A 23,070-nucleotide genomic window follows, 5' to 3' on the forward strand; every position below is an offset into this window, starting at 1 on the left:
TTGGCTTGAAGGGTTTTGTCTACTCTTTTTTCCCCTCTTTTCCAAGTTCCCTAACGTTGAGATGGAGTGCAGTAAGTGAGGGTGATAAATTGATAATTGGAGGAAGCTAAAGGTTTAGCTGCCACCAGTGTGAAGGTTCATCTTTGTTTTTGCCGTGGTCGTTGCAAGCGCAAGCTAGGGAGTTCTATCCCATCAGATGTCTCCCCTCCCCCCTTTAAGAAACTTCGTACTAATGTGGTGTTTGATAAAGTTTGCGGTAGGTTTAGTGTGTCGACCCATGCAATGACGAGTTATCACTTATCTGAAATAATGGGTTAAATTGTCTGTTGTTAACTTGTTTTGTACTTTTTACTTCTTGTCAAAAAAAGAAAAAAAAAAGAAGGGAGATCATGAAAGATTTTGCATGGTTGGTGGAAGTGTTTTCGGGTTACTTCAAGGTGTTGAGTCTGTTGACACATCGTTGCGGACATGATTTTTGCAACTTTTTTGGGTATTTTGTGGTCACCAAATCATGATTTGCCAATTTGCACACCAATCTTTAATAATTTGGGATTGTTTTGGACGTATCACAATGGTTCGAGTTAACAAGTTGAAGTAGGTAGGGCCGTAGGGAATAAATTATTTCGGGAAGGAAATAGGGAATAGATGTTTTATGATATAGATAAGTATATGGAAAAATTAATTCTAATAATATAATCTTTGAGTTATTTACTCAAATTAATCTCATCTTTTGATTATTGTTTAATAATTCAACCTTTTAACGTCCTTTGCGTATTTTGAACCACAATATCGGTAACCTGCTAAAGTAGTAAAATTAATTGTTTTTTTTTACTTTTTTTGTTTTCTTATCTCCTTTTATCTCTTTCTCCTCCTACCTCCTTTTATCTCTTTTTCCCCCTCACCACGCCTCACCAACGCCCTACACCATCACATCATGCGAACGTCCTACAACCCCATCCCACCCCACACCTTGCGAACACCCTACCACCCCTTACCTCTTGCACAAAGCTCCTTACCACCTCTCCCTTCCCCGCGAACTTTATCACCCCGTGCGTAAAGCGACATACCGCGCCCTCCCCTACCCCAGCGAGCGTCCAACCACCCGTACCCCTGCGCAAAGTAGAGATGACCACTGGTGCGGGAAGGGCGAGACAATCCGTGGGACCTAGCGGCACGAGTTGAGATTCACGGCTCACGAACGAATGGCGAGAATAACGATTTGGGAGGGCTAGCCTACGGGCTAAAAATTCTTGGCCCCACATCGGTCTGTTATCGATTTTAACGGTTCGATGAGCGGTTTGGCGGTTTGTGGGTCTAGCGGGCTGGACCAGGCTAACGGTCTGACACGAGATTTTTTTTTCAAAATTATTGAATCAATGAAATTATTCATTATTGTTACATAAAATCTTTAAATTAACTAAAATATAATAATTAATAATACTAATGAATAATTTTATTATTTTTGAATTTGATTAAATCATAATATATGCAATTTGAGTAAAATATACACTAATGGAATTGAATAAGGGGGTTACTATTTATCGTCCGAATTTTAGTAAAAATCGCCCGTATTTTGTTCACTATTTTCTAAACTACCCTTACTTATACCCCCTTCACTCTTCACTCTCACTCTCACTCACTCTCACTTTCTCTCTCACCTTACAACCACCAGCATCACAATTACCACACCTCCGCACCACCGCCGCCTCCCTCACCACCGCCACCACCATAGCAAGGAGATCCGGTAAAGCACGAACACCACCTCAACCACCACCACCGGCGGGACGTTAGCGAGGAGCATGGGTCCAAGAAAGAAGGTGAAAGAAGTTGGAATCCTCAAACCAGGTAATCAATCTTTGCTATTATTGTTTTTGTAATATCGCCGAAAAATGAGGCCACCACTACCGGCCATTTCTTTGTAATTTTCGTTTCCTTGGCTGCCGTCTAGGGAACGAAATTTTTTTCGTTTCCTCCATGGAGGAAACGAAAAAGTGTTTCGTTTCCATGGAAACAAGGCTCTTTTTCGTTTCCTCCACCGAGGAAACGAAGATCTACTTTGTTTCCTCGGTGGAGGAACCAAAAACATGGGTCGTTTCCTCAGTGGAGGAACCGAAAAAATGGGCGGAGGAAACGAAAAAAAATGTATTTCCCTCGGCGGCAGCAAAGGAAACGGAAAATTACAAAGAAATGGACGGCGGTGGTGGCCTCATTTTCCGGCGAAATTACAAAAACAATAATGGTGGTGGTCGGCCAAGTGACAAGCTAAGGGAAGTGAGCGAGTGGATGAGAAGTGAGAGATTAAGAGTGCATGAGTGGAGTGGAGTGAAGTGGGAGGGACAATGGGGGAATATAAAGGCAAAAATACGGTCAATTTTTAGTAAAGACGGGGGGTGAATAGCAATAGGGTTGAATAATTAATTGAGCTATGTTGGTTCGGTTCATGGGACGGGCTGGACCGATTTCGCGGTCGGGCTGGACGTGTTTAGTAATTGGCTTTCGTGGGTTGGGCTAAAAATGTTCAGCCCAAGATCCGCCCACCAATTTCATGTTTTGAGACGGACTGGGCTTTTCGTGGGCTCAACCCACATGGGCTAACGAGACGGACTGGGCTGGATTGGGTCGCACTGTTGGCCATCTCTGGCGCAAAGGTTTAAGAATTCATCTTCTCCTTGCTTGTTGAGATCCGATTTTAATATGGTCAATTACCACTTTCTCCCTCTCCTATGCTCGCTTGCCATGGTTGCGATGAATCAAAGCTCGGAGTTGTGCCATTATTCTTCGGTCTGAGTTTGTGTTGTAGCATCTGGCTTTGTGTTAAGATCTCGGGATTTGGAAACTTCTTCGGTCGCTTCATCCATAGATTTACCGCTTGTACATGCTTCTTTTCCCTCCCTTCATTTTCGTTTTTCTCTCTCCTTTCTGTGTGAAAAGATGATGGAATTTTGGGCCTTATTAAGTTGATATTTTGGAAGTGGTTTGTTGGTTGAAAAAGGGATTTTAATTGGGTATGTGGAATGTGGATGGCAGGTAGTAGTTGGTAACGATGGTGGTGAGTTTTGGTGTGTGGTTAGCACTGGGTGCTTGGTAGTGACGGTGGTGAATTGTGGTAGATGGCAGTGGGTGTCTAGTGGTGACGATGGCGAATTGTGGTGGATGACAATGGTTGGTTGGTGGTGATGGTGGTGAGTTATGGTGAATAGCCATGGGTGATTGGTGGCAAACTGGTGATGGTGGTGTGTAGTGGTGACATGACAGAATGAGTTGTTTTAGTTAGAGTTAATTAGAATTGAAATTGATTAATTAAGTAAAAAATAAAACAACAAGACATGTGTTCAATTAACCCATTCAACTAGTCACCAACTTCTTGTTTCAACAGGTCAAGGTTCAAAATGAGCAAATGATGTTAAAAGGTTGGGATTAATTTGAAAGAACGGTCCAAAGGTTGGATTATTAAAATTAATTTTTTCGAAATATATTGGTATCTTTGTGTCAATTCTTTTTGTTTAAAAAATTGTATAGTTACAATCGAATTCAATCAACGATCTTGAATATCCTCACACAAAAGTTTATCAACTAAATTAGTGGTGTTTATATACCTTTGTGAGAAGTTATTGCGTTCATATACTAGTAATTTGAGGATTTTCTTTATTTTATAAACATTTTCTTTGCTTATGCTAGTTATGTACATAGATATGGTAGATTATTTATGAGACATGGTCATCGATGAACAAAAAAGAAGTTTTATCCCATCATCTTTTCACTCATAAAAAGGTTTTTATGTTTCATGACAAATTTTATTAGATGAGTTTTCTAACATCCTTCCCTATCACATTTTTCCACACTATCCACCGTATTGTCTCTAAGAGTACTTCTAGTCGTTGCCTCCTTGTGGGTTATGAGGAGAGAGAGAGTATAAAAGTATTGTTAGTTTATTAGGAGAGAGAAAAAAATTTGGCCAAAAAATTGATGCCCAATTCTTCATGATGGACCAAGAAAAAGAGGAGCAAAGAAGGAATTGGAGGAGAGAGAAAATTGGGTGGGGTAGGTGGAAGAGTGAGGAAGTAATAAAATAATGAATGATCATAAATTATAGGACAGCCATTGGTTGTGCTCTAACTTATAACAAAGTAAATGTCTAATATATGCCACAGAACGTACTAAAAAGGTGTGTTTTTGAGAAGTTTCTTTCACAACTACTCCATCCGTTTTATTTTAATCTACACACTTACACTTTTCACGCATGTCAATGCAAAACTTTGAGGACATATATCTTTAGTTTTGTATTTGTAAAAATTATAAAAAGTATATATTAATAAAATACATGTTATGATGTGTCTAACAAGATTTCACATGACTATATTTTCATCCGCGTATAAATCACAAATAATGGTCAAAGTGAAATTTGTGAATAGTGTAAAATGTCAAAGTGTGTAGATTTAAATAAAACGGAAAAAATGTGATTACTTATTAGTATATGCCACAGAACGTTAAATATCTAATTATTAGGTATCTAAATGTGAAACAAAAAACTAGTAAACTCGAATTTAAGTGAAATCAACATAAATATTCCATGCACTCATGTTTCAAAAATTAAATATTCCATGAACTCATGTTTCAAAAATTAAATATTCCATGCACTCATGTTTCAAAAATTTATACTAAACATCTAGCCTTTCTCTATGCGAAGTACTGTCTCCGATCTTTATTAATTTACCTTTTTTTTTGCACAGATTTTTAGGAGAAATAGCGTTGTGGATATATATAAAAAAAAGAAAAGATTAATTTATACGAAAGTTGAATGTGTCATGCAAAAGTTAGGATAGACTATTTCAAAAATAGAAACAAAAGAACTGGTAAATTAATAAGGAACTAGAGTGTTGGCCCGGGCGTTGCGTCGGGTGTTAGATTTTTTCTTCCAATTTATATGTAATTTTTCCACTTTTGTAAAAATTAATTTTAAAAAATATGACCTTTAATTACTTTATGTTTGCAATGAATATATAACGTTATGTCGATTTATGAACCACTAAAAAAAGTTGGTTGAGATGGTAAGGATAAACTTCTCTTTGCAAGAGGTCGCATGTTCAAATCTAGTGGCAAACAATATTTATTTTGTAAGATGACGTAAAAATCTACATGACACATACGTGGCGCATGTATGAATAGTGTCACGTCTCACGTGGCACCGTTACTTTAATAGGTACACCTTTTAATATATTAGTAAAGATATCGTAAAAAGAAGTTTATGTAAACTAATAAAAATCGAAAAAAAATAGCATATAAATCTGATATAGATTTGTAATCTTTCCGTGGCGGCGGCGTGGCCCACTGAGTTGTGAGGAAGACAGCAATTGCACGCGTTGTTTGTTTGGGAGCAAATGTGTTTGCTGGATAAGTCAATCAAATAAGAAGATCGAGATGCAAATCTAATGTTAATTGCACCGACTCTTGTGAATTGCGCCACATCCGCCATCAAGTCTTTTCATTTGCCACAAAATTTTAAAACTAAATCATTCATAGATTAAATTCAGTAGCGATTAGGGAGCATATCAGTTTAATTTATACTCCCCACAGAAAAAAAAAAACAAAAATTTACTATGACAAATTCGCTGTTTTTTTTCACTTTGCTTACAATTTTGTATGTATGGGGAGCTCATGTGGTGTGTTGGAGTTGTGTAATGAAGGACATTTGAAGAAAGATTGTCGAACAAGAGTGATTGGGAAGGGGAATGTATGCTAACACAAAGATTATTCCGTGTTCTGCCTCCAATTTGCTTTGAAAAATTCGAATATATGCAATAGTACAAAAGTCAAACGTAATTTTGAGTGTTTATACACTTCGAATGCTTGTTTCAATTGTGATTTATACTCCTAAGAATTAAGATAGGATGAAGCGTTTAACGATTTACTGCTGATCTTAAATTTGGTTTAGCTGAGTTTTCGGTATGGGAAGGTTTGAACCTACACGAACACCTGATCACTATAGCATAACCTTTTATATACATGACATAATTTAAGTAACACGATGTTTATATTTAACAATACAACACAGTCTTAAAGGGACATCCCCCTCTTTCGGATCTTCAAAAAAACAGCCACTGCAACTGAGTAATAAGGAATCAAGGATCACATTTCAAAGTATCAGATCTTTAATTCATCTTCATCCCATTGAATCTCTGTTGCCACAGAACGTTATTCTTGTGCTATCAGCAATTTACTAGTTCTGGAAGTAGGCATTACTGGTTATGCCAAAGCTTCTAGTGTACAAGAACCTGTTACAACATGAACAAATTTGCTCATGATCAAGTTATAACTGCGCAGACATGGTCAAATCCGGAGGTTGGCAGCTCATCAACTACGAGAACTTGGGATGCCCTACCAGGGATAAAAAGACTGGTCCATCAGTCAGAGTGCCAGCAGACTAAGCTATCCGTTATATATCAATTGCTCGCATAATTACAAAACAATCATATTCGCGGTATGCCGATGCCAATAGTGACTTCATAATGCTTCATCAAAGGGAGATAAGTCCTGTCAAAACGATACAATCGCAATTACCATGTTAGGGTTTCTTTAGATCACGTAATGACCTCTTATATTCCCAAAATAACAATAAAAAAGTTGCACCCCTCTTTTCTGCTAAAAAGAGAAACCTGTGTCTTTCCTTTTTATTTTATTTTTTATAAAAGGCCAAAATTTAAGATCTGAGTTGAACTAACTGACTTTTTATGTTTCAGAAAGAATGGTGGAGGGAAGGATATTATTTCTGATTGGATAACACAGAAGTGGAAACAGAAAATGGAAGAGGAGTTTATTCTCTGTCCAAAACTTAAGAAGGATTTTGGTTCACTGATGAGGGAAAGCAAATAGCTCACCCCAACTACCATGCAAACAAGAAAAAGTGGATCACACACTAACCTCTACACATTCCGTTCAAACTCTCTCATTCTAATGTAAATGCCCGTTTCTTTTGTACTTCTATCACTTTGACCTTTGGCACTATTCACATACCCACTTCGACCATATATATATATTTTTACTATAATATGAAACCAAATGTTATCACATAAAATGTTAACGGGATTGTTAAATTTATCTTCAAAATACGGACTTCTTTTATCAATGTGAAGAAAAAAAAAAGGGTACGAGTGCATATAGACACATGTAGTAGTACTCTCTCCATCCCAAAATATAGTTCCCATTTCCATTTTGAGTGTCCCAAAATATAGTTCCCATTTCCTTATTTAGTTCTATATTTTTCCGTAATTTGTCTAGGAAAAACGTGTCCCATCATGTATTTGCTTCTTGAATTTTGTTTTTTTTCTTTGTTTATTCAACCAAAATGTTACAATTAATGCTCTTTCACCAATTATTCTCCATTCTCTCTCCTAAAATCATTTTTTCCCATACAATATTTATTTAAATAAACAAAAAATCTTTACTATCCCTACTTGCATAAATTACCGTGAAAAAAAAGAAATGGGAACTATATTTTGGGACGGAGGGAGTAGTATATAAGCTACAGCCGGACAGATAACATACGCAAATAAAACTCCATGTAATACGCACAATCATTCTTTTTTTTTTTTAGAGTAACAAAGTGGTCCCACATATTCTAGAATTCTCAACTCTCAAGATAAAATGTAACATGGAAGAAATGAGTATAAACAGACTACTGCAGTCGAGATAAAGCTATTGAGCTATTTACACCTCCATGAACAGACTGGTGAACTTTTCACTGATTACTTGTTGCAAAACGAATTAGAAGGAATATTTGACACCATAGGTCCCAAAATTTAGGTATCATCCCATATTAATCCTGAGTGATTTATTTATGAACAATCACAAGTCTGGGGATTCTCTTCACATATTGGTTGTAAAGAAAAGGAGAGAAGAATCAGGATTTGGAGGAAAAAGGAAAAGCAAACTTCAACTTGGAGAATACCCCCACAAACTTGGGATTATTAACAAACGGATCGAATCTTGGAGCAATATGGGAACACTCCACAATCATGGGATTTATGATATCAATTTTTCCTTAGAAAAATCCTTATGAAAGTCATCCTCAAAGCTTGAGGGGAAATACTAGCACATACAACTGGAGCAACATTTGAAGCAAATCACTGAAAACAAGAATGCTAAGCTATATTTGATAGGAAGAAAATCATAGAAATCTTGTTTTCGAAAGTTCCCCTGTTGGGTATGTAAAAGAATGACAGTTAAGTTTCTCTTTAAAAAAAATATCCCAAAAGGAATATATTATTCCTTCTTCAAGGAAAAAATGCATATGGGAAATGAAGCACCGGAAGACTCACTATAGCTAATCTTGATCTAATATATATGGACTAGGTTCTACTATAAAATCGCATTCACGTTTGGTTGCAAATATCTTCTTTAATCTCCCTAGCCCACAAATATATTCTTAGCTACATGTTTGTAATAGACAACATAGTGATGGAAAGATATTTACATACCTGACCACTACGCAACGGTATAAGGTAAAATTAGACTCGGAACATAATTTGCGGCACGAGACTTCCCCAACCTTTCAAAAGTTATAACTGGCGTGTACTTCATCGGCTGTGCCCTCGGATTTACTATTCCGATTGTCGAATCTTCCAGCAGGATGTAAAACTTGCTGGTCCTAGTGAACCCAAAAACACCTTGGCATGATCGTAACCTCAAGTCTCTAGAAAGATGAATTCTATCCACCTCTCCAGGACCCTTCAAGATGTCTATATAAACATCATCTCTTTTATTGATTCCACACTTAGACAAACATCCTCCCATGGAAAATATAATTCTATCCCAATAGACATCACTAGAAACCAAATCCAGGTCTCCAATTGTGTCAAACGTCTCACGAACTAAATCAAACACAACAATCTTCCTAGCGCAATCACTTGACGCATTTGTATCAGACGCAATCCAATATAGAGACTCATTGATCAAAACTCCTTGCCTTAAGTGTATCGAGTAGGGGAACCGAAAACGAGCCTCACGATGATAATATAGGACAGATTCAATCTCTTCTTCATTCTCATCAGTTGTCAAAGAAATAACACCTTGATAAAGCTCATTAGCAATTCTTGACCACTTATTTGATTTCAATGAGAACACATGTACCCTAATCTCTAGGGTAGTATTCAATTCAAGTATTCTAACCACCTTATAATCATCGATACCGGATACATACCCGAATCCCCACGAAACCCGAAAATTGCTAGTAGAATCAACAAACACATCCGGGTCCGAATACTTGCGAAATTGGGTAGTAACAGGGTTCCATAAAATGAAGAAATAATCAGAAAAAGAAGCTAAACAAACCAACCCATTACAACAACCTATCAAAACAAGATTATCCCCATCAAAATCAAACCCTAATTTGACCAAATTCTTGTTTCTATCAACAGTAATACTACCAATTTCATCACCATCATGATCATCACAAGAAAAAAGGTAAAAATTGCTCAAATTTTGGATAAACATGAATTGGGTAGGGGTGGAGGAGAGAGAAAAAGAAGATAATTGAAAGTGGGTATGAGCAAATTGGTAAGAAGAGAGAGAAAAATACCATTGTTTGGAAACAGACTTGAATTGGAGTAGAGATTTGACGGGGAGTCTTGTAAGAATATGCTGGGTAATCAACTCGTGAGGGAGATGACGTTGAAGAACAACATCATCAACTTTTTCGTCTTCCATTTTCTCTATTTCTTCAGTCTTTCTTGTCTCTCCTTCCTGTGCTGAAGCTGCTCTTTTTGGGACGACGGGAGGACACCAGTAACCAGTTAGTACTTCCCCACTATTTTTTTAGTTGGAAGTAACAAGTAATTGTTGACTCGGACGATGCCCCGTATTTGTAATTTTGTATACCGTTATTAGTCCTGGTTTATGTCCTGGGTAAGAAAATTTTCATTTATTAATATTGTACTTTTTATTGACGCAGTATTATTTTTTTCTTCTATTTATTTGATTTGTTTTAATTATATATTCCTCTTTAAATCTAATTTTTATTCTTTATTTTATAATCGAGTAGTCTAATTTTCTCAAGTTTTGAAATCCGTGTTTATATGCTATGAATTTTGATTGTTGTTATTGATGGTTTTGATTAGTCATTGATCTTTCTAAATGATGATGTTTATTTTGCTAATCTTGCACTAATTAATTGTTTGATTAAATCTTGCTAATAACGAGTCATAGATCTAGAGATCTTACTCCTTAGATGCTTACCTACAATTAGGAAATTTAATTATATTAACGATCGTATTCCCTCAAAAAATAATAATAATAATAATTTTATACAACACGTCTTGCGTGTGGCCGGCCACACGCGAAATTACAGGTGTGGCCGCGCGCGACACGCTGTCAGCCCGTCAGCTCATTTTCAAATGGTTATATGTCACTCGTTTTTCATCAGAATCAAGCTTTTGACCAGGCGTTGCAAAGCTATCGAGCCAAATTTTCATCTCCAACTTGAATCTTTACAAAATATTAAATGTGCTGCGAGATATGACCTTTTGAAGTTGACTCTTATGCACAAACACTTATAAACAAATGGAGTTAATCTTATGAACAGATGGAGTTACTACTCATATGACCAAATGGAATTACTTGTATGAGTATGTTGTTACTTCTAACAATAAAAGAGTGTCACTCCTAGAATTAAATGTGGTTACTCTTATAAGTAAATTCGGTTACTTTTGTGAACCTTTGGGGTTACTTGTATGATTAAATGATGTTAGTCGTATGATTTATTGAAGTTACTTGTATAAATAAATGAGGTTATTAGTATGAATTAGTTGGATTACTCATAAGATTAAATAATGTTACTCATAGATTAAATGACATTAGTAGTATGAATTAATAGGGTTACTCATATAATAAAATGGGATTACTTTTGTAAATAATTAGGGTTACTTGATCAAATAGGGTCATCATATGATTAAATAAGGTTAATATTGTGAGCTAATGAGGTTACTCGTATGAAAAAAACGAAGTTACTTTTGTGAATAAATGAGGTTACTAATCAATTTACTTTTATGAATAAATTAATTAGATGTGATCATTTTGGCCCATCCCGCGGGGTCGGCCCGTTTTTGGGTCGGGTTTTGGGCAGATTTTTTCGGCCCGCGGTCTGGCCTGACCCAATTTTTTTTTGGCTTTTGGCAAGCCAATAACGACTTTTTAGTCTGTTTTTTTGCCCGCAAAAGCCCGCTGATTTAGGCTCGAAATATCGGGCTTTGGGCACAAAAATTCGGCCCGAAGTTGGGCCCGACCAATGGGCAATTTTTTTTTGCCGCGGCCCATGATCACCTCTAGAATGAATAAAGTTACTCGTTTGAATAAATGCGGTTACTTTTTTGAACCTTTGGGGTACTCGTATGATTAAATTAGGTTATTTGTATGATTTATTGAAGTTACTTGTACAAATGAATGAGGTTACAAGTACGAATCAATTGAGTTACTCATAAGATTAAATGAGGTTACTCATAAAGTAAATGACATTACTAGTATGAATTAATTGGGTTACTCATATGACTAAAATGGGGTTACTCATAATAAAACGGGGTTACTTTTGTAAATAGTTGGGGGACTTGATCAAATAGGTCATCGTATGACTAAATAAGGTTAATATTGTGAATTAATGAGGTTACTCATATGAAAAAACAAGGTTACTTTTGTGAAAAAATGAGGTTACTCATTTGAATAAATGAGGTTACTAATCAATTTACTTTTATGAATGAATGAGGTTACTCGTTTGAATGAATGCGGTTACTTTTGTGAACCTTTGGAGTTACCTGTATGATTATATGAGGTTACTCGTATGATTTATTGAAGTTACTTGTATAAATGAATGAGGTTACTAGTATGAATTAATTGGGTTACTCATAAGATTAAATGAGGTTACTTTACAAAATTACTATCAAATGATATTTGCTATTTTCGAGACTAATTTCCACATCCTAGTAGTACTTCAAATTCCATTGAAGAGATACAAAAAGAAAGCTTCCTGTAAAACAGTAATGGCGATTCTGGATGAGAAGCAAGACGACATCGTATTTTAATGTCTTCTTGCTTGCGATTTCATCACAGGTCGAAAACCTTCTATCCTGCTTTTCTTCTATTCTAATATCTTCTTGCTTGCAATTTCAGAAAATACTCCAAGTTTTTTTGAGCTTGCTGATCTGGTGAGGTTGGAGAGAGAGGGTAAAGGAGGAGATTGGAGAGATAGGGGAGGAGAAAAGAGGAATGCTCAAAGTAATAGTGAAAGGCGCCATTAAAGAATAGGTTTCTCTATTTGGGCTTTATATATGGGCCGGCCACACAAAAAGTTATGAGTGTGGCCGGCCGCATATAACAATTTGTGTAGTATATATATATATTGGTATATTTATATGGAGCATTACACTTGTATTGAACGATAACATCTGAGTGATCAATAAAGCTCTAGATATAATTATGGCTATAAAAAATTTTTATATAGTACAAAGTTCTCTAAGAAAAATTTACAAGGCTTCTAATAATAAACCTTTTCATCACTTTGTGACATATGGTTTGTCAATTTCTTCTTATCCTACCTCTAATAGTCTAATTAACATTATGTATTAACAACATATAACTAACATATCTAAGTCCAGGTATAAAGCACAACCAATTCTATTTAGATAAATCTACCATAAACCTAATAAACAGAAAGCAATTTATTAATTTCTTAACAAAAAAGTCATTTACCCCAACAATTCTTGCAGGAGGGACAAGAGAAACATGATGGAATACAACTGAAGCAAGAAGAGCAAGAAGGACAAGAAGGACAAGAAGGACACGAGAAGCAAGAAGAACACGAAAAACAAGAAGAACAAGACATACACGAGGAGCAAGAAGTGCAATTCCAGCAACAACAAGAACTGCATGAGAAATTATCAAAGCACGAAAAAAACCCATTATTACTACTAGGAGGAGGTATTGGTTGTAAAGCTACAATTGGGGCTTGTATAATTGGTGGTGGTTGTGTATTTGGTTGTTGATGATGACCCTTCATTATAACATTCGCTTCGCCAAAGCTGTAATTAATTAAGGAAAAATATGAATTAATCTTATGATTTATAACTCAATTATACGGGACCAACATAACAAATCAAATTTACAAATAAAGGCGTATAGGTTATACTTGCGTGCAATATTTATGTATATATATAAACAAAAATGCTTACATTTGAGTAAAACATACTTCCTTCATTTCGAAATAAATAAAATGCTTCTCTTTTAATGTGAGAGTTGTTTAAGAGAAATGTTTCATTCATTTCATAATATAGGAAGTATTGTTCTTCAAGTACATATTCCACATTTGCAATCTTATTATATATTTCAGATATAACTTGAAATGTCAGGTTGAAGACTAGAGATTAAGTAAAATGTCATAGATACTCAATGTGTTATGTGTGTTATGATGAAACATCAAACATGTCTGTGCACATAGAACAAAACATAATTAATAGGATAGAAATACTTCTAGTAGTGAGTCTAACGACGTACTTCCTCTTTTTTTTTCATAGATGCTACATTTCTCTTAAATGAAAATATCATAATAGATGCTACATACCACAAATGGACCCCGCCTTCTCCATTGAAATACCCATACTTTCTCCTTAACAAATGTTTATTATTCAAAAAGGGATGGTCTCCTACCTTCTCTCTCTATCTTTCTCAAAACCCTCCACTTTCTCTATGTAGCATGTATAAAAAATGGAGGAAGTATATCATTAGAAAAAAAACTATACGCATTAGAGTTATGGTAAATATATTATATTAAAGACCATAAGAAAACGAGTATAGTTTCCTTATGATATTAGGTAAGTATATTATTAGTATTATATTTAGTTTATGGTATGTTTTCCTACTTCGACTTAAGTTAGGTTTTATATGATGTATTATAATATCTCCTCTGGGTTAATAATAATGTTAACATTTTCCCTTCAATTTATTTTTAACATGGTATCAGAGCTAACTTAATACCTAAACTAACTTAATTAGAACTAGGAAAACATATCCTAAACTAAATATAATACTAATAATATACTTACCTAATATCATAAGAAAACTATACTCGTTTCCTTATGGACTCTAATATAATATACTTACCATAACTCTAATACTACGACAAATTGTTTATTTCCAAACAATAGAGATCAGGGAAATCATTCAGGTGTAACTTGCATGGACCCTAACTATTTTTTTTTTTAATCTTGTGTTTGCTAAAAAAAAAAACAACTTGTTGTATGATTAGAGCAAGTGTACTAACTTACATTGGGAATGCAAAAGAGTAATTGCTATCTTCACTTGCATTAGAATGAAGGGAGAGGCTAGATGAATGGATGTTCTGCTGTTTACTTTGTTTTTCTTCTTCAAGTTTCATTGCTGAAATCAGTTTCATAACTTCCTCATCCTTCTGATCAAATAATGTTGATATCACTTTTTTATTTGCATGACTATCTTCTCCTTCACCAATAGCCTCATCTATTCTCGGTACAGTTGAAGTACTTATAATAAGTTGTCCATCATTTGTCTTTGCTAGTCCTGCAAGTTTTCTTATCTCCTGCAATTCTGCAATGGTAAAGTCTCCTTTCGACGATTTTCGCAACAATCCTCCATGCTCTCCACTTAATAGAACAGCTTGATCTCTTCCTATACTCGCATTCCCAATATTCAGGCTAAATAACGACTCATTAGAAGTAGCACTCCACTCTGCTGGTATAAGAGAATCACATCTATCAAACACAGCAGAAGGTATCCTTTTTGGGTCATATTTATCTTCATATTTATGCATCACTTGGACTTCTGGTGTATGCATTGGTGACGATATTAATGTCTCAGTAGTTGTATCTTCAATAGGATCATCTTCAACAATTACATCCTCATCATGCTTGAACAAGTTTAAATTATTGCTAGTATTTGGTTGTTTACCTATAAGCTTGTGGTCTATAATAATAAGATCGTCAGATGAAGAGTCTGATAATATTGAGTATTGCTTATTATACCCTTCCACTCTCGAGATATTTGCCACTGCAAATGCCTGATCAACAGAATTCGTTTTGGTTTCATCATTATCATATTCGCTATCACGTTCATATTGTTGTTGTATGTTATCATCTGTGTCGACAGAATTTGTGTTGGTTTCATCTTCTTGTTCGCTATCATACCGTTGTTGAATGTTATCAAATGTGTCGACAAAACTTGTGTTGGTTTCATCATTATCATTATCATCATCATCATCGTATGTGCTATTATCATCATATTGTGCTTGAATGTTATTATGATCCACTACTGTACCAGTATCATCCACTTGGTCATTGCCTAATTGATGAACATGGGGTGATGTTTGTATATCATTGATGTTAAGTCTTGGGGAAAGATTGATATCTTGGACAGCCTCTGGAAATAATAAATGCCAATCATTTTCTCTTTCGTGCGTGTTAGATTCATCTTGATCTGCAACATTAGGTTGAATTGGAATATGGATGTATCCTGCTCGAAATAGGTCACATTCAACGTCATCGCCATCCATCTCTAACAACTTTGAGTTACTCCACCTTATATTTGCATTCACCACTATATGGCAATGCTACAACTTTGATGAGTTCAATGTTATTCAATACTTCCTCTCTTTATGTTAGAGCTTTATATCAAGCTATAAGAAGGTGATTAACTTGTATGACAACCTGTTGCAAAGATTAAACTACTCATCATCATATATCGATGAATAGAATATAAAATCTTTTTTTTTATAACTAGATAGGAATGTAGTGATACTTGTAAAAGACTAATAATAAGAAAAATAGAGTGTATATCATAATAAAAAAGTTATATAAGTCGTTCATTATCAAGTAATGCAAAGAAGATAATAACTCGAATGAATTTGAACTTATATAATTTCTCTTGAGTGTATTTTTTTAATGAACTATAAAACCACTTTGAAAAAGGTTAAAAAAGAGCAAGTAATTTGGTTCATGCTCATAATAATACTTATCGTATCTACTCATGTCTCATTGTTATGTGTAAATTATACAATATCCATTCTAGTTCCACAGACCAAATAAGTGCAAATATACTCATATAGTAAAATTTAAATCATGTATCAACAATATTACAACAAAATAGGTCGTGTATATGAAGCTTTTCATTTGCTTAAGAGTAATATGGAACATTTCTTAGTGGCTTTGATCATTATGATAGGACAACAAAGTTTTCCCTAGTTCTTTTCTACCCATTCGTACATGCTGTACTCATATGCATGCTAACTCGGCTATTAATGGTATTGCTTGTTAGCAAGTTCTCGATAACATATGTGCTACAAATCTATGACTTTAGGCCCCAATTGATCTAACCAATCGATAAATAATGCGCTTACATAGATATGTAGCATGAGTAATTCTTTTAGGTCACGTGTTCATACCTATATCCGATACGATACATATCGGGTATGAGTACGATGCTCATTCCTAAAATTTCAAATCTTGCTGTTTTATATCCCCGTATCTGTCTATGTGCAACTTAGCTCACAACATATATGTACCTATTATTCAATTCACCTCCTATCTACACGAATCAAACACGTTATTAGCATGTGGAGGTATACATTTATATAGGGTAAATGGTTCTCATTGAATAATATGTAAACATGATAATTTTCATTGGTGCTTCATGCATGATTAACATTCATGTATCAAAATATATAATTCTTTCAAATTCTCATATTAACATAATTAAGTATTTTTATTATGTTAAAATTCCTATTTTTCATCAAGAGAATTGAAAAAAATAATTATGAAAGGAAATAACCAATCATTTGAACTCATTAATCAAATAACACACCTTATTTTTTTAAAGACAAAGCAATAAAAAGACTAGATTTTGGAAACTATCAATTATACATAAAAATATAAAAAATTTACTTTACCTCAACAAATTTGAATATAAATTTCTATAGAGAATGTGATAACAAAGATTTCATAAACTTTCTCCCTTTTTTTTTTCTTGATTAACTACTTTTTATCTTTTGTATGAATGTTAAGATTTTGGGTTTCTGTGAAAGAGGAGACGAAGAAAGATAGAGAGAAAAGAGAGAAAGAGAGAGGGAGATAGCTAGGAAATGAAGGTGAGAGGCATACCGAAGCTCAAGGTAAGTTTGATTATATTAATCAATTAAAATTCGAAAAAAAAGATTTGAAATATACCATTCATGGGATATAATCACAAGAATGCCCTTAATCCTTTTTATTTTTTTGAGGGGCCTTAATCATTTTTATTCATAATATGGATTATAGAGTAATGCTCACCTTAACCTTCATCCAATTATATTTTCTATAACTTTTGGAGAACTAGAGATTTCCTAATTCTTAATTATTTTTTTCTCTTCAATTTTCCTTTGTTTTCGCTTTTCCCATTATAATTTTCATTAAATGATAATACTTTTTATCACTTTAAGTGACTTTTCCCCCTCCTTTTTATGGGATAAATTAGACAATTTATCTACTATGATTGAGAAATGCAATAAAAAATTCCCCAAAAATTGATGATATTGCTCTTGAATAGCCATAACACTCACTACATGGTGGCCTATTATATACTTCTATATTTTTTTAATTTCACTTTCTAATTTTTTAAGGGATAATTTCAATTTTTTTTTAACACGACTGTACATGTTTAATTTAAACATATAGAAATTTTTTATAAAGAACAAGGGGTATAAGTTGACAAAATATCAATAAATTTTAAAGATTTTTTCTATTATACTAGTAAGTTATTAACTAAATAAACATGGATCGATAAATATTTAACAAAGAAAATAGGTTAAATGAGTCGACATGGGTAACTGATTAATTAAATTGATCGAGTTAGTATCAAGGAATTCTGACAAGATTAACCAAACGAGTCATGTTAGTATTGAGACTTTCTAACATAATTAGTAATGACACGAATCCTGCAAATTAATAGGTGCACATGTATGTATGGTGAGGAAGGTGCACACAATAAACATCAAGCACTAAGTTATGAACATAATTACTATCAATAAATATATGTTAATAGATATATACATATGTTCATTTGGCTTGTTAGCCATGTACATGTATTCATTTGACTTATTATTTATGTACATTTTTGACTTGTTAGCCATGTTCATTTGTGCATCTTTCTAGAGAGTTTTAGTTCATGTAATCCATGTACAATTTGATCCTGAGACCTCAAGTACATATACAGAAGTCTTAACCACTAGGCTAATTATCATAAAATATTATATTAATAAATGCAATTTTTTCTTACCGGGACATAACCCGGGCCAAATAACTAGTTACAGTTTAGAATCCCATCAAACCAAAAAAAATACTTACAGTTTATATAACCTTTGCTCTCTCTGCATTCATCCATTCCAATTTCCTCCTCAGTCCTCACACGCACAGGTGGCGGATCTAGAAATTCAAAAATGGGGATACAGAACAATGAGCAATTAGATTCACAAAATATATCATTTTTCCTTCCCTAATCTTTGGCTATATTTTATTTTTTGGAGCCAAATTTCGTCAACTTCAACCTAAAAATACCATTAATATATAAGAAAAAAATATCATATGATATAAATGCTTCGATACAAGATGTGGATAAAGGTAATGGATTTTAAAATTTGTTGTTGATATAAGTCACATAATCATGTTAATGGAATAAGGTGAAAAATGGTTATTAGAAGATAAAATGATGACTTAATAAGTACATAGAAATGAGATAAAAAAAAATACAAAATAACCCGACAATTTTAATATAAGTTAGCAACTTTCTATAATTCATATTGGTGTATGTTATAAGAATTGCATATTTAACATCTACATAAGTTATTCCTTTTATTTAGGAGGGCCTGAAAGAGTAAGAGGAAGAAAAATGTTGCTAAAGAACATTTGAGAAAAAAGAAAGAGTAAGAAAAAGAAAGAAAGATTGAAAGGTAGATTACAGGAATTGAACATGCAACCTCACACTCTTTTCAATTTCCTCTCCCTTACCACTGAAACAAACACTAGTTTTGATAAAAGTTTGCATGTGTAAACTATATATATCTGCTTTTCTAAATTAATGGGGGTACAGTTGTACCCACTGTACCCCCTGTGTATCCGCCACCGCGACAACACGCGAGCGGCAAAGCGAGGGCAGAACAACAGCGCTACAGGGGAGAAAGAACAAAGTAGTGGCAACGCGAGTAGAGGAAGAAGGAAAGTGGGCAGCAACAACCACAACTCGTGGCGGCAAGCAGAAGAACCACCAGCAACTATGGCAACGCGGCGCACGAAGAGCAATAGAGCAACACCCTCGAACAACAAGTAACGAAACAGGGGAGTAGAGAACGACGCAAAATCTCCGACAACCTTGGAGAACGCCGGCGAGACGCGACGCAGGTGAGCGAGAGAGAAAGAGAAAGTCTGACGGGGAGGAGAGAGAATGGGTTTGGGGGTTTCCTTTGGGGTTTTTCTCGAGCGTGGTAAATGATAAGAGGGAGAAAGAGTTGGGTTTTGGTTTAAGTGAGAATGCCGACCAAAAGATCTGGGGGGGAGGTTTACTTCATTAACCGACAACATAAAGGAAGGGAACCCAACTTTAGTTTTCTAATCGGGTAAATACATATCAACAAATTACTCATTAAACGCGATATATAAAATAATATAATAATAACTCCATAAAATTAATATAACGAATATATTACAAGAACAACATATAAAATTCATACTCCATAAATCAAATAAAATAGAATTTTTGAAACATAATTATCTTAACAATTCTAATTAATATTTAATTAAACGCACTTAAAAATGGGCTATTACATACTACCACCCTTATTTAAAGTTTTGTCCTCGAAACTTGCAAACAATTATTTTCAGAAATCCAAAATCTCAAGCTCCAAAGACATGAATGACCAGCCTCCATTCTACCATCATCTTTTGTATCTCTACTTCAACTTGATTCGCGAAATCAAGGAGCAAAGAAAATCTCTACTTCGACTTGAATCGCAAAATCAAGGAGCAAAAAGCAAAAGGGGCAAACTTGTTGGCATTGGATTTCAATCATCTCATTTGCAGAGATCTCATTTGAAATTCATTTGATAAAGCAAATAATATAAGTTGTCTCAAAATACACATTTTTAAGTAAATAATATCGGAGACAACCAAATCATAACAAGATAATGCTATACACATCAGCAAGTATACACACAAGTATCACCTATTCATATCAATGGATCCATATAGCACACGCATCAGCGCAAACACTCATAGGGCTTGGTTCATTTATACCTAACTTATTAGTCAATCCATTAAACATATTTTTCAGCTCTTACACTATGATATGGAAATCATAGCATTTTGATATTGAGTTGAAGTGGAGATACAGAAGCTGATGGTAGAATTGAGGTTTGGATGACTGATATCTTACAAGTGTGAGATTTTGGTTTTATCTAAATTATTATTTTCAAGTTTCGAGGACGAAACTTTAAATAAGGGTGGTAGTATGTTATAGCCCTGTATTGAAGAGCGTTTATTTAAACGTTAAATATAATTATTGAGTTAATTATGTTGCGAAATTTATTATTTTATTTGAGTTGTGGAGTTATTATTATTATTATTTTATATTTTCGGATTTTAAGTTTGAGGTGAGTGGTATTTGGCCAAATAAGGAAATTATAGACGGTCTATTTTCTTTCCCTTGTCGGTTTATAAATTGCAAACCCAAAAAAAACAAAACCCATCTTTATCTCGAACATCCTCGTCATTTCTTAGTGAAACCCAAAACCTCAACACCTAGCCATTTTCTCTCTCTATCCCTTCGCTCCTTCGGCCGTTGTCGCCATAACCACCGACGCCCTCGCCGGAGTTCCCTTGCTGCTCGCCGGAGCCGCGCTCTCTTTCCCCCTTCGTGTTTTCTCCCTCCTCTGTTCGTGTTCGGCGTTGCTTTGCTGCTCGCGTGCTGTCGCGATGGTGATGCTGGTGGTTGCGTGGTGGTGTTGTTCCTGTTCGCTGTTGTTTTGCGTCGCACCGCCTGTTCGCCGCTGACAGATCCGCGTCGCTCCACGAACTACGGCGAATCGTCGGAGCTGTGCTCCCTTGTTTCTCCCTGCTCTGTTGAGCAGAGGTAAATCAACCTCTTTCTTGTCCTCTTGAAACTCTGATTTCCAGTTTTGTTTAGCCTAAGTTGCTGTTGTGTTGATGCGCGGTGTCGGTGTTGGTGTTATATTATTGTTGGTGATGGCGATCTTTGTTGTTGATGCTGCGTTGTAGAGGTTGTTGTGGGGGTGGATGTTGCTATTGTTTGTTGTTGCTATTATTGTTGTCTGTTGTTGTTGTTAGTGTTGTCGTTGCTACTCTTTTAGTGGGTTGTGGTGTGTGTTGTGATGGAAGAAACAACCACACTAAGGTTTCAATTTCTTAATGGATAATGGTATAATTAAGTTGTTTTATTTTCATAGTATTAAAATTAGTTGCTTGCTTGTTTAGGGAAGTTATTGATAGAGTTAAGTTTGTTTAGTTTGATTAAGTTAAGAGTTATAGTTCTTAATTGAGGATAAAGGAAATTAGAATGATAAGTGGAGGTAATTTCTAAATTGAGAATTGGTTATGGATTCACTTTGTAGTTTAGATTAGTTTAAGGATAGTTTTAATTATCGTTATTGTTATGAGGTGAATTGTTGGAGAACGATTATGGAGTTTAAGTCTCATTTGGAGATGAAGATTAATGAAAGAGGTTTTATCGTTCAGAATTGGATAACGCTTCAGGTAACTTTTATGTTCAGTAAAATCATTTACTCATGCCCATGTGTGTATGGATCTCTATTCTGTTTTTGATACTTAATTAAGTTCGTACTATGGCCATAGTTATGAATGTGTTGATTCTGGAAATGTTATTTGATGAATATGAATACGAAAACCGTTTTGCTGGCTTAGTTTATGAACTGAAAATAGAAAGTGGGCAAAGTATGGGTGGAGGATGGTTACTCTTTTGACCTGATACGGTTGGCTACACTCCATAACGAACCTTGGAGGAAGTATTGCTGGGGTCCATAACGAATCTTGGAGGCAGCGTTTGTCCTTTGTCCAGAGCCCGTACTTGCCACTGATTTGTTTAAGAGAGTGAGCTATGCCAACGTTGTAACGAAATGAAAATGATCTGAGAAATAAAATGTTTATAACGGGCTGAAGTAAAGGTTACGAGTTTTCCACTCATTTTGGAATTTTGTTTGTTTTGTATTTCTTCTCTGAATTTGCAGGTTCGGTATCAAGAGCTCGAGAATGGAAGTGAAGCAAGATTATGATGTCGTCCTAGATTAAGGATTGAGCTTGTCTCTAGTTAGTTGATTTGAGAATAGTTATTTATATTTCGTTGTATATAATATTTGGGAATTTTAGTCGAGATATTGGTGTAATTAAGGATATTTTCTGCTGCGATTTATTTAATTAAGATTTGGATTATAGTTTATGGTTGTCGAGTGTGTTTCGCTAGCAGCTCGGAAGAGCAGGCTGTTACAACGTGACTTCAAACAATCTTGTAACAGATACATATCTCATATAGAAACTAATTAATTAACCTTTCAACATATCACGATCCCTTATAAGGAATCTGGGTTTACCAACTTTGATATAAGTAATACACTTTACTTCCTTTAATTGATTTCTTATCAGAAATCCAAACTTATGCTTTCATACTCTATCAATCAGTTTCTTATATATTACTACATTAATTCTTATCAAGACATCAACAACATAATAACTTTCCCTATCACGATTTCTTATCAAGAATCCAATAATGAGATACGATTCCTTATCAGGAATACAACATCAATATAACTTACCATGATATGCTTCCTTACCAGGAAACTAATATCAATATTCATATTCAAATACTGAATAAACATTCATTACCTATCTGATATGATTCCTTATCGGGAATCCAATATCGAAACAACTTACCACGATACGATTCCTTATCAGGGATCCATTATCGATATAACTTTCATACTCTGAGATATCATTCCTTTTAACCAGG

At 34.7% G+C, this 23,070-nt stretch overlaps 1 protein-coding gene and 1 long non-coding RNA gene across 2 annotated transcripts; one reads left to right on the plus strand and one right to left on the minus strand.

Moving 5' to 3' along the window:
- Positions 1–5,974: 5,974 nt before the first annotated feature.
- On the minus strand, positions 5,975–9,847 carry LOC104895784 (F-box/kelch-repeat protein At3g23880). The gene is made up of 2 exons (XM_010682382.4): positions 8,475–9,847; positions 5,975–6,531 (listed from the first exon to the last, which is right to left on the minus strand). The coding sequence occupies exon 1, from the start codon at positions 9,700–9,702 to the stop codon at positions 8,482–8,484; it is 1,221 nt and encodes a 406-aa protein (XP_010680684.1). The 5' UTR covers positions 9,703–9,847; the 3' UTR covers positions 5,975–6,531; positions 8,475–8,481.
- Positions 9,848–20,399: 10,552 nt separating this feature from the next.
- Positions 20,400–22,498, plus strand: LOC125498198 (uncharacterized). The gene is made up of 2 exons (XR_007274987.2): positions 20,400–21,803; positions 22,295–22,498. It is a non-coding gene; the product is annotated as an uncharacterized LOC125498198 (long non-coding RNA).
- Positions 22,499–23,070: the final 572 nt, after the last annotated feature.

Source organism: Beta vulgaris, chromosome 6 (assembly GCF_026745355.1).
Source record: "Beta vulgaris subsp. vulgaris cultivar EL10 chromosome 6, EL10.2, whole genome shotgun sequence".
Classification (NCBI taxonomy): Eukaryota; Viridiplantae; Streptophyta; class Magnoliopsida; order Caryophyllales; family Amaranthaceae; genus Beta; species Beta vulgaris.

Excerpts from the sequence above, each read along its gene's own strand:
- LOC104895784 (XM_010682382.4), bottom strand. The coding sequence starts at position 9,702 with ATGGAAGACGAAAAAGTTGATGATGTTGTTCTTCAACGTCATCTCCCT.